Source organism: Sorex araneus, chromosome X, assembly GCF_027595985.1.
Source record: "Sorex araneus isolate mSorAra2 chromosome X, mSorAra2.pri, whole genome shotgun sequence".
Taxonomy (NCBI): Eukaryota; Metazoa; Chordata; class Mammalia; order Eulipotyphla; family Soricidae; genus Sorex; species Sorex araneus.
Window position 1 is genome coordinate 166400852 of NC_073313.1, and position 13672 is coordinate 166414523.

At 60.3% G+C, this 13672-nt stretch overlaps 1 protein-coding gene across 1 annotated transcript in view; it reads left to right on the top strand.

Moving 5' to 3' along the window:
- CACNA1E (calcium voltage-gated channel subunit alpha1 E) overlaps positions 1 to 13672 on the top strand; it is a 166855-nt gene that overhangs the window by 121623 nt on the left and 31560 nt on the right. The window contains exons 10-15 of the mRNA XM_055121224.1: positions 4028 to 4143; positions 7767 to 7820; positions 9339 to 9428; positions 10280 to 10489; positions 11222 to 11334; positions 13351 to 13463. Of these exons, the coding sequence (XP_054977199.1) occupies positions 4028 to 4143; positions 7767 to 7820; positions 9339 to 9428; positions 10280 to 10489; positions 11222 to 11334; positions 13351 to 13463 (696 nt within the window). The remainder of the gene's footprint in view (positions 1 to 4027; positions 4144 to 7766; positions 7821 to 9338; positions 9429 to 10279; positions 10490 to 11221; positions 11335 to 13350; positions 13464 to 13672) is intronic.

Here is a 13672-nt window from a genome sequence, read left to right on the forward strand (position 1 = left end):
TTGTGTGAGTGTGTGTGGTTGTGTGTGTGTGCTCTATGGCCAAGATTCACTTCCCAGTTCCCCCAGGTGTGTGTGTCTGTGTCTATGTGTGTGAGTGTGTGTGGGTTGTATTTGTGTGAATGTGTGTAGTTGTGTGTGGTTGTGTATTTGTAAGTGTGAGAGTGTGTAAGTGTGTGTGTGGTTGTGTGTATTTGTGTGAGTGTGAATGTGTGTGTGCATGTATTTGTGTGTGAGCGTGTGTGGTTGTGTGCTCTGCAGCCAAGAATCACTTTCAAGTCCCCCAGGTTAGTGTGTGTGTCTGTGTGTGTCTTTGTGTGTGTGCTCTGTGGCTAACATTCACTTCCCAGTTCCCCCGGTCATGTGTGTGTGTGGTTGTGTGTATTTGTGTGTGAGTGTGAGTGGGAATGTGTAAGTGTGTGTGTATTTGTGAGTGTGAGAGTGTGTGAGTGTGTGTGGTTGTATATGTGTATATTTGTGACTGTGAGTGTGAGAATGTGTGTGTGTGTGTGGTTGTGTGTGTATGTGCTCTGCAGCCAAGAATCACTTTCAAGTCCCTCCAGGTTGGGGTGTGTATGTGTGTGTGTGTACTCTGCAGCCAAGAATCACTTCCCAGTCCCGGGCTGGTGTAATGTGTATGTGTGTGTGTGTGTGTGTGTGTGTGTGTGTGTGTGTGTGTGTGTGATTTGTTTGCAAACTGCCTTTGTACGTAGCAGGAAGAGAAATACATTCCGGAAGGTGGTGTGTCACGGAACTCTCCAATTACGTGTGTGTGTGTGTGTGTTTGTCAGCTGTGTTGGTGGTTCAAGTCCTATGGTTTGGGGGTTACTGGAGGCTCAATACTTGCGGGGCTGCAGGTATTGTGGGGCCCCAGGCTGGCGCACGGGTACGAGCCCCCGGCTCCTGCTTTCTTTGTCACGAGCAGTGGACACACACACTCCCCGTCCAGCGGTGGCGAAAGCCCCTCGGTTCTCTGAGTTTCATCTGTGTGTGCAGTGGCCAAGTGCCGTGGCGTGTCCCGGGAGGGGCTGACCCCCCCCATACCTCGAGTCCCCACGCGGGATTCTGGGGTTCCGGCCCCAGCAGGCAGCTTCCTGCCTCAGGCTTGAGCCCGCACACACAGCCTGGCTCTCCAGAGCAAACCCACATCCCAGGTCCCGGAAAACGGTTCCTTCTGCAGCACCGTTTCAGGACTCAGAGGGCGCGGTCAGGAGCAAGAATGGGGGAGTTTGTGGGTATTTGGGAACATAGATTTTTTTTTTTTTTTTTTGCATTTTGGGTCCCACCCGGCGATGCTCAGGGCTGACTCCCGGCTCTGCACTCAGGAATCACTCCTGGCAGTGCTCGGGGGACCCTATGGGATGCCGGGGATCGAACCCGGGTCGGCCGTGTGCTACAGGGCAGACGCCCTCCCCTCTGTGCTATGGCTCCATCTCCGTTGCTCTGTTTTTTTTTTTTTGTCACTCTGTTTTTTGATTGGGTCCAACCTGGAGATGTTCAGGGGACCCTATGGGATGCCGGGTATCGAACCCACGTCTATGCAAGGCAAACACCCTCCCTGCTGGACTATCTGTCCAGTTATGAGTATTGTTATTATTATTATTATTATCATTATCATATTATTATTACTTTGGTCTTTTGGGTCCCACCCGACGATGCTCAGGGCTGACTCCCGGCTCTGCACTCAGGAATCACTCCTGGCGGTGCTCGGGGGACCCTAGGAGATGCCGGGGATCGAACCCGGGTCGGCCGCATGCAAGGCCAACACCCTCCCTGCTGGACTATCTGTCCAGTTATGAGTATTGTTATTATTATTATTATTATTATCATCATTATTATTATTATTACTTTGGTCTTTTGGGTCCCACCTGGCGATGCTCAGGGCTGACTCCTGGCTCTGCACTCAGGAATCACTCCTGGCGGTGCTCAGGGGACCCTATGGGATGCCGGAGATCGAACCCGGGTCAGCCACGTGCCAGGCCAATGCCCTCCCCGCTGTGCTGTCGCTCCGGCCCCATGTGTGGCCACCCCCAGCAGGGAGGCGATGTTGAGACGGTGGGCGCCTTGGGACCACCCGCGGTGGCAGTCCGGGCAGCAGGAAGACCCAGCGGACACACGCCGGGCTGCCCAGGGGCCAGGGGAGAGGAGCAGGGGGCAGAGACCGTGGGGATGGACTGGGCCCCCATCTGCGCCAGGTCAGGTGGGGTGGCCCTGTGCACCCGCCCCCCGATGTCCATGCTGCTGGGGGCGGGGACGGGTCACTCCACCCTCAGCGTCTGGCCAGGCCTGTGTGCAGAAGGTCAGAGGCCTCGTCCCGAGCCACCCTCTCCGCTGGTCCCCCTGCACCCCTCCAGCGCTGAGCGGAGCGGCTGCGGCTGGCCTTTCCGTGTTGACCACCTAAGTCCCCCCAAATCCCTTCCTGAACCAGGGGGTGGTGTCCAGTGTACAGAGTGCAGCCAGCGACCTTCAGTCACTGTTTACCTCCTCGGAACCGCATTTGCTCCTCTGCGGAGACGGCGTGGGGGGCGGGGGGGTGCTCTGCAGGGCCAAAGGACCCCACGTGCCCCCGACAGCCCCCTCTTCTCTCCGTGCGCCTTAGGGTCACGTGCCCTGTGCCACGGAGTGGCTTTGTGGCCTCTGCTCTAGGCCGATCCACCCTCACTTGCGCTCTGCCAGGTGGTCACAACTCCTTGTTCCCCTGACTCCGCCAACCTCCCTCATTCTCCTGGGCCCTGATGTGTCCTCCCTGTGGCCTGTCCTTCCTTCATGGCCATCACTACCACCTGCATCTCCGTGGGAGAGCCTCTGCCTGGGGCTCAGGTCCAGAGTGTATCTCAGCACTCAGATGCAGTTACTCCATCACTCAGATGCAGTTACCCCATCACTCAGATGCAGTTACCCCCATCACTCTGATGCAGTTACCCCATCACTCTGATGCAGTTACCCCCATCACTCTGATGCAATTACCCCCATCACTCTGATGCAGTTACCTCCATCACTCTGATGCAGTTACTACCATCCACGACTTAGGGATTCTCCACCAACCCGTGACTTATGGGGGCTGAGGAAGGTACCAAGGGCTGGTGGGGCACCTGAGCCCACCGTGGGTGCTCAAAATGGGGTGCTGCATGCCCAAGGGCCCTGGGAGATGGCTGTTCCCTGGGAGATGGCAGCAGGTGCCGGACACCAAAACCTTCTCAGTCCCAAGGTTCCAGGCTGAAGCGATAGAACAGCGGGCACTGGCCTGGCATGCAACAGACCCAGGTTCGATCCTTGGCATCTCATGGGGTCCCTTGAGCCAGGAGTGATTCCTGAGCGCAGAGCCTGGAGGAACCCCTGAGCATCACCACGTGTGCCCCCACCCCAAATAAAGACCCTTTCAGAGCTGAGCAGGCGAGAGGTGTTTGCACACAGCGGGGGTGGGGAGGGAACATGTGCCTGTGTACCCCAGTGATGGGGGTCTTGGGTGTGACCCCGAGGGCCCTCGGACCCTCGTGTATGTGAGGTCACAGTCCCGTCTCTGGCTGTGAGGAGGAAGAGGAGGAGGAGGAGGAGGAAGAAGAAGAAGAGGAGGAAGGTAACGAAGCCAGAGTGTCCGCACAGCAGGGAGGGCGTTTGCCTGGCACGCGGCCAACCCGGGTTCGATCCCTGGCATCCCCTAGGGTCCCCCGAGCACCGCCAGGAGTGAGTCCTGAGTGCAGAGCCAGGAGTCAACCCTGAGCATCACCAGGAGTGACCCCAAAACTAAAGATACAAAACATAACAAACAGTTTCTTTATTTTAAACTCATGTCCAGGGGCCGGAGAGATAGCACAATGGGTAGGGCGTTTGCCTTGCCCGCAGCTGACCCGGGTTCGATCCCCGGCACCCCATAGGGTCCCCGGAGCACCGCCAGGAGTGACCCCTGAGTGCAGTGGACAGATTCTGTGTCTCACCCATGGCCACCGCCCCCCCCCCGCCCAGTCCAGACGTAGGTCCCCCCCTCCACCCCCGGTCAGACTTGGTGACACACGCGTGTCCCCGTCCGCAGGGAGTTCGCCAAGGAGAGAGAGCGCGTGGAGAACCGGAGGGCCTTCATGAAGCTGCGGCGCCAGCAGCAGATCGAGCGGGAGCTCAACGGCTACCGGGCCTGGATCGACAGGGCAGGTGCGTGTGGGTCCGGCCCAGCCCACCCCGACCTCCCCGCAGGGGCGGGGCCGAGACAGGGGGCAGGGCTGGGGCGGGGCCGAGACAAGGGGCGGGGCCGAGTCAGAAGGCCACGCTCTCCTGGGTACCACTTTCTGCCCAGACAGTGCACGGTAGTCCCACCTTTTTGTGAATTGCACCGTGCGGCGCCCCCTTCTCCTCCAGCCTGGGCCGTGGCAGGACCCCTGCCTCTCCAGGCCCCTCTCCATCCCCCCCAGGGGGTCACTTGGCCCAGTGCACTTGGTCCCCGACATTGGCGGAGTGCAGCACCTCCGGGGTCCGGAGCACTGCACAGAGAGTCTGTGCCCCCCTCCCGCCTCTCCAGCTGCCCTCGAGCCCAGATGTCACCCACCAGACACCTGAGCTCTGGCCAAGAGCCCTGCATGCATGCGAGGAGGCATTTCAGCAGGCACCAAATCCGGCTCCAAGAAACCTGCAGTGCTCCTGTGTCTCCCTGGCCAGCCACGCCTCCTGGTTCACTCAGCCAATCACACCTCCTGGCTCGCTCAGCCAGGCACGCCTTCTGATTCACTCAGCTAATCACACCTACTGGCTCGCCCAGCCAGCCACGCCTCCTGGTTCACTCATCCAATCACACCTTCTGGCTCGCCGGTCAGCCACGCCTCCTGGTTCACTCATCCAATCACACCTCCTGGCTTGCCTGGCCAGCCACGCCTCCTGGTTCTCTCAGCCAATCACACCTCCCGGATTGCTAGACCTGTCGTGCTGCCCATCTAGCTCAGCCAATCGCACCTCCTGGGTGACTTGGAGCTTCCCCAAAGGCTGTGCTCAAAGATGAGACAGACAAGCTCAGCATTTCAGGTTTGGCTTCCTGGGGCCGCCGTCCTGCTGCCTTCCCTGCCCCCAAAAGTCGTCGTGTCGTCGTCCCCCCCGCACACACGGTGTCCACTCCAGGAGAAGCGCTGCACTCGAACCATGGTCTACACCCGAGGGTTTATGGTAACGGCTGAGACACCCTTCATGGTCTACACCAGAGGAATCATGGTAACATTGTGTCTTCACCAGAGGAATCATGGAAACATTGTGTCTTCACCAGAGGAATCACAGTAACAGCTGAGAGACACTTTCCGTGGTAACATTGTGTCTACACCAGAGGAATCACGATAAAGGCTGAGACACTTTCCGTGGTAACATTGTGTCTTCACCAGAGGAATCACGATAAAGGCCGAGACACGTTCTGTGGTCTACACCAGAGGAATCATCATAAAGGCTGAAACACTTTCCATGGTCTACACCAGAGGAATCGCAGTAACAGCTGAGACACTTTCCATGGTCTACACCAGAGGAATCACAGTAACAGCTGAGATACTTTCCATGGTCTACACCAGAGGAATCACAGTAACAGCTGAGATACTTTGCATGGTCTACACCAGAGGAATCATGACAAAGGCTGAGACACTTTCCGTGGTCTACACCAGAGGAATCACGATAAAGGCTGAGACACTTTCCGTGGTCTACACCAGAGGAATCACGATAAAGGCTGAGACACTTTCCGTGGTCTACACCAGAGGAGCCACAGTAACAGCTGAGACTTTCTCCATAGTCTATACCACAGAGGAATCACATAAGGGCTGAGACACCCCTCATGGTCTACACCAGAGGAATCATGACAAAGGCGGCACACCCCTTATGGTCTACACTAGAGGAATGGCAGTAGTGGCTGAGATACCCCCCATGGTCTACACTGTAGGAATCCCAGCATTGGCTGAGACACCCCTCTTGGTCTACACCGGAATCATCAGTCATGATCCCGCAACACTCCCTCGGGTCTACACCAGAAGAATCCCACGCTGGGTCAGCTGTTCTGCTCCAAGTTCCCACGCCAGACCCACCCTGTGACACCTGTGGCCAGGGCTCCCCCAGGGGCTGCTGGGCGGGGGGGGGGGGAGTGTGAGGCTCAGGCCCTGCCCCCACACCCCTGCTGTGGAACTCACATCGCCTCGCACCCTGTGCTTGGGTGGGATGCAATAATGGGCCAAGGGGCCCCCGTCAAGAGACATTCCTGGGGGTGAGAAGGTTTCAGGAGCCCGGCGTGTCTGGCAGATTGGGGGGATACTTATTTATTTATTTATTTATTTATTTATTTATTTATTTATTCTTGCTTTTTTGGTCCCACCCGGCGATGCTCAGGGGTTCCTCCTGGCTCTGCACTCAGGAATCACTCTGGCGGTGCTCGGGGGACCCTATGGGATGCTGGGGATCGAACCCGGGTCGGCCTTGTGCAAGACCAACGCCCTCCCCGCTGGGCTATCGCTCCGGCCCCTATTTATTTATTTTTAAAGTTAATTTTTGGTCTCAAGGGTCCTCCCCACCACTCCCCCCCATGGAAGCACTTCCTTTCTCTCTGCCCCGCACCCCGCCTTCTGGTGCCTGGAGCCACTGGGGTGGGGGCGGTGGACGGGCTGGGGGTGAGGGTAGAAAGGGGGCTGCATTCTTCCTGCAAAAGTGATTGGCATGGGGGCCGGAGCGAGAGCACAGCAGGGAGGGCATTGGCCTGGTACGTGGCCGACCCAGGTTCGATCCCTGACATCCCCTAGTGTATAAAAATAAAAAGAAAAGGCACGGGCGAGGGAAGGGACGCCTCACCGCACTGAGCAGGCACAGGGCCTAGGGCAGCAGCTGTCTCTCCCGCCACCCGAGTTCGGTAGCCTCCGGCCGCTTCCCCCACCCCGGGGAGGTTGATGGCGATAATGTGGCAGGTGAAGGAAGGAACGGAGCCATGATGGTTGGTCTCACTTGCAGTTTATTCCAGTCTTCCCTCTATACACTCTCTGTCCTCTCTACACCTTTCCGCCCCTATACACTTTCCACCTCTATACACTTTCCCGCCTCTATACACTTTCCACCCCCTCACCTTCTCTCCGAACCCCTTTTATTGATCATGGCCCTTCCAAAGGGCGCAATACATTGATTGACGTCACCAAAGGCACCAAAAGATCTTACAGGAAGAACGTTGAGGCAACATAATTCTCTTGTATCTGCAGGCCATTAATCTAGCCGCACCCCCCCTCCAAAGAAGATACAAAACCAAAACCTAAGCCTTCTTTGGGCTGAAAGCACTCGGATTTACATCCCAAAGACCAGGCTGGGCTGCAGCCTGGAATCTACAATGTCAAATCAAGCCTGGCTAGCACCTTAGATCTGCGGGTCAAAGATCAGCTAGGTTTCTGTGACAAAAGGTTTCTGTGACAAAACTCCAGAAGGCAGCTGGAAAAGGGGAAATATTCCAACACCCTAGGGTCCCCCGAGCACCGCCAGGAGTGATTCCTGAGTGCAGAGCCAGGAGTCAGCCCTGAGCATCACCGGGTGGGACCAAAAAAGGAAAAAAGAAAAGGGGCTGAGCGATAGCACAGCGGGGAGAGCGTTGGCCTTGCACGCGGCTGACCCGGGTTCGATCCCCGGCATCCCCTAGGGTCCCCCGAGCACCACCAGGAGTAATTCCTGAGTGCAGAGCCAGGAGTCAGCCCTGAGCATTGCCGGGTGGGACCCAAAACGCAAAAATAAAATAAAATAAAATAATATAAAAGTCTGGCAGCTAACAGAAAGCCCTTTTGTCCCAACAGAGGAGGTCATGCTGGCTGAGGAGAACAAGAACGCAGGGACCTCAGCCTTGGAAGGTGAGTGGGCCGGGCACCAGTGTCGGGTGGGGGGCCGGGGCCCAGGTCTGGGTCTGGGCCTGGCGGTGTCTGTGGCACCCGCCCGCCACCTCAGTCCCGCTGTGTGATGGACATGTGGGGGGGACAGTGGGTGAGCCATGAGGGGATCTTCCGGGGACCACGGGCATGTGCTGGGGTGCGGGGTCCTGTCCCGAGGGTGTGTGCTTCACCCCCTGAGCTGTGTCGGCCCCCGTGAGAACTGATCCCGGCTTTCATGAGAGGCTGTGGGGGCACAGAGGTGTGTCTTGTAGGTGTTGGCGGTTTCAAGAACCCCAGCTCAGGTGCATCATGTTGATATTGGTGGTTTCTGGAGCCCTGACTTAAACGTGACCTGTAGGCAGTGGCGGTTTCTAGAACCCCGGCTCAGATGCGTCCTGTGCACAGTGTTGGTTTCTGGAACCCCGGCTCAGATGCGTCCTGTAGACAGTGGCGGTTTCTAGAACCCCAGCTCAGATGTGTCCTGTGCACAGTGGCAGTTTCTAGAACGCTGGCTCAGATGTGTCCTGGAGACAGTGGAGGTTTCTAGAACCCCAGCTCAGATGCATCCTGTACTCTGTGGCAGTTTCTAGAACTCCAGCTCAGATGCATCCTGTACACAGTGGTGGTTTCTAGAACCCCATTCAGATGCATTCTGTAGGCTTTGGCGGTTTCTGGAACCCTGACCTAAACGTGTCCTGTAGACAATGGCAGCTTCTAGAACCCTGGCTCAGATACATCCTGTACACAGTGGTGGTTTCTAGAACCCAGGCTCAGATGCGTCCTGTAGGCTTTGGTGGTTTCTGGAACCCTGACCTAAACGTATCCTGTAGACAGTGGGAGCTTCTAGAACACTGGCTCAGATGCATCCTGGAGACACTATCGGTTTCTAGAACTCCAGTTCAGATGCATCCTGTAGAGAGTGGTGGTTTCTACAACCCTGGCTCAGATGCATCTTGTACTCTGTGGCAGTTTCTAGAACCCCAGCTCAGATGTCTCCTGTACTCAGTGGCAGTTTCTAGAACCCCAGCTCAGATGCATTCTGTACACAGTGGTGGTTTCTAGAACCCCACTGAGATGCATCCTGTACACAGTGGTGGTTTCTAGAACCCAGGCTCAGATGCGTTCTGTAGGCATTGGCGGTTTCTGGAACCCTGACCTAAATGTGTCCTATAGACAGTGGCAGCTTCTAGAACACTGGCTCAGATGCATCCTTGAGACAGTAGCGGTTTCTAGAACTCCAGCTCAGATGCATCCTGTAGAGAGTGGTGGTTTCTAGAACCCTGGCTCAGATGCATCCTGTTCACAGTGGTGGTTTCTAGAACCCCCGTTCTGATGCATGCTGTAGAAAGTGGCGGTTTCTAGAACCCCCCTCAGATGTGTCCAGTTGACACTGGCGGTTTCTGGAACCCGGCATTTCCCGTGTGCCTCTGCCCACCCTCCCCCGTTCTGTGCCTGGCAAGCCCTTGTCCTCATCCTCCTCACTGGCCCATCCCCCTGCAGTGCTCCGCAGGGCCACCATCAAGAGGAGTCGGACGGAGGCCATGACCCGGGACGCCAGCGACGAGCACTGTGTGGACATCTCCTCTGTGGGTGAGTGGACGCCGGGGGCCGCGCCCAGGTGCCCAGTGTGCGCCCGCCCTGGGCACTCTGCCCGGTCCATCCGGTCCAACGCTGGGAGACCCCCGGCGGGAAGTGAGTCCCGGGGCCGAGGGACCCGGAGGACCCCGGGGGCATGACCGTGGCGGGGTCGTGCCCCGGCTGGCCCCGAGGCCCCCCCAGGCCGGAAGGAGGCGCAGAGGGGACAGACAGTGCAGCCGGGACAGACGACGGCAGGACGCAGGGCGGGGCCAGGCCAGGGCACAGAGGGGGGATCACCGGGCCTGGGGCCACTGGCTTCGGGGTCACCTGCGGCAGCCGAGACCCCAGGGGGCAGAGCTGGGTATGTTGATCTGGGGATGCTGGGACCGTCCAGGGTCCTGGGGCCTGTCCAGATTCCCAGGGTCCATCCAGGGTCCTGAGGCCGTCCAGGGTCCTGGGGTCCGTCCAGATCCTGAGGTCTGTCTGGGGTCCTGGGGCCGTCCAGGGTCCTGGGGCCTGTCCAAGGTCCTGGGGCCCATCCAGATTCCTGAGGTCCGTCCAGGGTCCTGGGTACCGTCCGGATTCCTGAGGTCCGTCCAGGGTCCTGGGGCCTGTCCAGATTCCCGAGGTCCGTCCAGATTCCTGGGTACCGTCCAGATTCCCGAGGTCTGTCCAGGGTCCTGGGGCCCGTCCAGATTCCCAAGGTCCGGCCGGATTCCTGAGGCCCGTCCAGGGTCCTGGGGCCTGTCCAGATTCCCGAGGCTCGTCCAGGGTCCTGGGGCCATCCAGGGAGGGCCCATTTCGAAGGGCTGAAAGGGCCCCGGGGGCCCGTTGGTCGCCGCAGCCCACTGCCCCCCCCCCAGGCACGCCCCTGGCCCGCGGCAGCATCAAGGGCGCCAAGGTGGACGGCGCGTCGTACCTGCGCCACAAGGAGCGGCGCCTGCGCATCTCCATCCGCCACACCGTCAAGTCCCAGGCCTTCTACTGGACCGTGCTGGGCCTGGTGGCGCTCAACACCGCCTGCGTGGCCATCGTGCACCACAACCAGCCACCCTGGCTCACGCACCTGCTCTGTAGGCGCCTCGGTGGGGTGGGCGGGGCCGGGCGGGCTGGGGGCGGGGCCTGGGGAAGGTTTGGGGGTGGGGTCTGGGGAGGATCTGGGGACGGGGCCTGGGGAGGAGGGGTCTGGGGGCAGCAGTGCCAGGGCTGGCCAGGGTGGGGGGGTCTGGGGGCCAGCTGGACGGGGTCTGGGTTGTCTGGAGGTGTATGGGGGGCGGTGTGGGGTTTGTGTTGTGTCAGTGTGTGGGGGGGGGTGTGGGTCTGTGGGTCTATATGGGGTTTGTTTTGTGGGAGGTGTTTTCTGTGGGTGCGTGTGGGGTTTGTGTTGTGGGTGTGTGTGGATTTTGTGTTGGTGTGTGTGTCTGTGGGTGTGTAGGGGGTTTGTTTTGTGGGGGGGTGTGGGTCTGTGGGGGGGATTTGTATTGTGGGGGGTGTGGGCCTGTGGGTGTGGGGGGGTTTGTGTGTGGGTGTGGGGGGGTTGTGCTGTGGGTGTGTGGGTCTTTGGGGGTGTGTGCATCTGTGGGTGTGTGTGGGTCTGTGGGTGTGGAGGGGGCTTTATGTTGTGGGGGGTGTGGGTCTGTGGGTGTGGGGGTGTGGGGGGGTTTGTGTGTGGGTGGGTGTGGGTTTGAGTGGGGTTTGTTAGGGTGTGCGTGGATGTGTGTGGGGTTTGTGTGTGGGCGTGTGGGGTTGTGTCGTGCGGCCGTGGGGTGCGGGGTGTGGGCCTGACGCGCGCGGCTCCCGCCCAGACTACGCGGAGTTCCTGTTCCTGGGCCTCTTCCTGCTGGAGATGAGCCTGAAGATGTACGGGCTGGGGCCACGCCTCTACTTCCACTCGTCCTTCAACTGCTTCGACTTCGGGGTGAGTGCTGGGCCCCCCTGCGCCGGGTGCCCCTGCGGGCGGCCAGGAGGGGCTCAGGGCCGTGGCCCGGCCCCTGCCTGTGCTGTGACGCGGGTTCCTGCTCGTGGCTCCTGCACGCTTGGTCGAGACGCGTCTGTGCGTGTCCATGTGGCCCTTGTCCATGAGTGTGCGGCCTCGGCGTCTGCCTGTGGGGCCCCTGCCCATGACGCCCTCGTCTGCGGTGCTCGCCCTGGCCCGTGGCGACATTCGTGGCACCCTTGCGTGTGGCAGCCTTGTCCGTGGTACCCTTACCGTGGCAGTCGTTCTTATTCACGGCGTGCTCATCCGTGGCTTCCTTGTTCGTGGCACCCTTGTCTGTGGCTCCCTTGTCCGTGGCTCCCTTGTCTGTGGCAGCATCATTCGTGGCAACCCAGCCTGTGGCAGCCTTGTTCGTGGTACCCTTACCGTGGTAGTTCTTATTCATGGTGCTCTCATATGTGGCACCCTTGTGCATGGCTCCCTTTTCCGTGGCACCCTTGTTTGTGGTGCTCACCCGAGTCTGCCTTTGTCCGTGGTACCCATCCGTGGCACCATGGCCTGTGGCACCCTTGCCCGTGGTGCTCTCATACGTGGCACCCTTGCCTGTGGCACCCTTGCCCGTGGTGCTCTCATCCGTGGCACCCTTATGCGTGGCTCCCTCGTCCGTGGCACCCTTGTCTGTGGTGCTCACTCACCCGTGGTGCTCACCCGAGTCCCCCTTGTCCGTGGTACCCATCTGTGGCACCCTGGCCTGTGGCACTCTTGTCCGTGGTGCTCTCACCCGTGGCACCCTGGCCCGTGGCGTTCATACCTAGTGCTGTGCTCGCACAGGTGACCGTGGGGTGTCTGAGGTCACCCGTGTGGCACCTGCATCACGCTCAGCAGCACAGGTGCTACTAGGCCCTGCTCCTTCCGGGGACCCCCACTGAGCTGCAGCCCACCCTCTGGGGCGGCGGGAGAGGACAAATGTCTCGGGGTGTCCCGGCCCTTCTGTTGCGTTTCCCTCACGGCTTTAGTCTGGAGGGGACAGCTGCGTGGGTCAGCGCGGTGCTTGGGGCCTCCTGCTCCTGGGGGTCCCGCGTGGGGGGCTCAGGGCCTGTGGGGGTGCAGCACTAGATCCCGCCCCACCCATTCTGTGTGTGCTCGGGTGCGAGCCCCGCCTGGGGTGATGTGCAGGAGGGGGCCCCGGAACCCCGACCCTGAGAATGACCTCATGGTTTCCCCGGGCTCTGTGGGTGGGGTGCAGTGGACGCTAGGGGGACAGGGCACGAACTCGATAGCACAGCGGGGAGGGCGTTGGCCTGGCACGCGGCCGACCCGGGTTCAATCCCCGGCATCCCCTAGGGTCCCCCGAGCACCGCCAGGAGTGATTCCTGAGTGCAGAGGCAGGAGTAGGTTCTAAGCATTCCTGGGTGTGACTTAAAACCGAGAAAGAAAAAATGAAAATAAGAGCAGAGGGTCCGGAGCAAGAGCACGGCTGGGAAAGCGCCGGTGTTGCACGCGGCCGACCCGGGTTCGATCCCCGGCGTCCCATAGGGTCCCCTGAGCCCCGCCAAGGAGTGATTCTTGAGTGCAGAGCCTGGAGGGACCCCTGTGCATCCCGGGTGGGACCCAAAAAGCAAATAAAGATACAGTGCTCGGGCCTCCTGTTGCCACCGGCTGTGCCGCAGTGTTTGGGGAGGGGGAGCGGGTGGGCACGGGAGTGACCAGAAGCCACTTTGACCTGCTGGCCCAGCTCTGGGGCCCGGGCACCCCGAATAGGAGCTCTGGGCTGCAGACAGTCGGGGTCGGCGCTGCGGGCGGGCCCTGGGTTGTGGGGGGCCGGGGCTGGGGCCGGGGCACTGGCCAGCGGGCGATGCCCAGAGCAAGGGGCGGTGCGGGGACACAGACGGGGACGGGGACGCCGCCGCCGTTTGCGGACCCGGGAAGAAAGGCTCCTTCCTCCCCGCGGCCGGCACGGGAGGCCCCATGAAGCCCCCACCGGCCGCCCCCCGCCAGGTCACCGTGGGCAGCATCTTCGAGGTGGTCTGGGCCATCTTCCGCCCCGGCACGTCCTTCGGCATCAGCGTGCTGCGCGCCCTGCGGCTTCTCCGGATATTCAAGATCACCAAGTAAGGGGCGGGGCCTGGGGCGGGGTGGGGCCTGTGGGCGGAGCCTGGGGTGGGGCCGGGATAGAGGGCGTGGTCTGGGGCGGGGCCGGGATAGAGGGCGTGGTCTGGGGCGGGGCCTGTCAGCGGGGTCGGGGTTGGGGCGGGGCCTGGGGCAGAGCCTAGGGTGGGGCGGGCTGGGGCGGGGCCGAGGTGGAGGCCGGGGACCATGG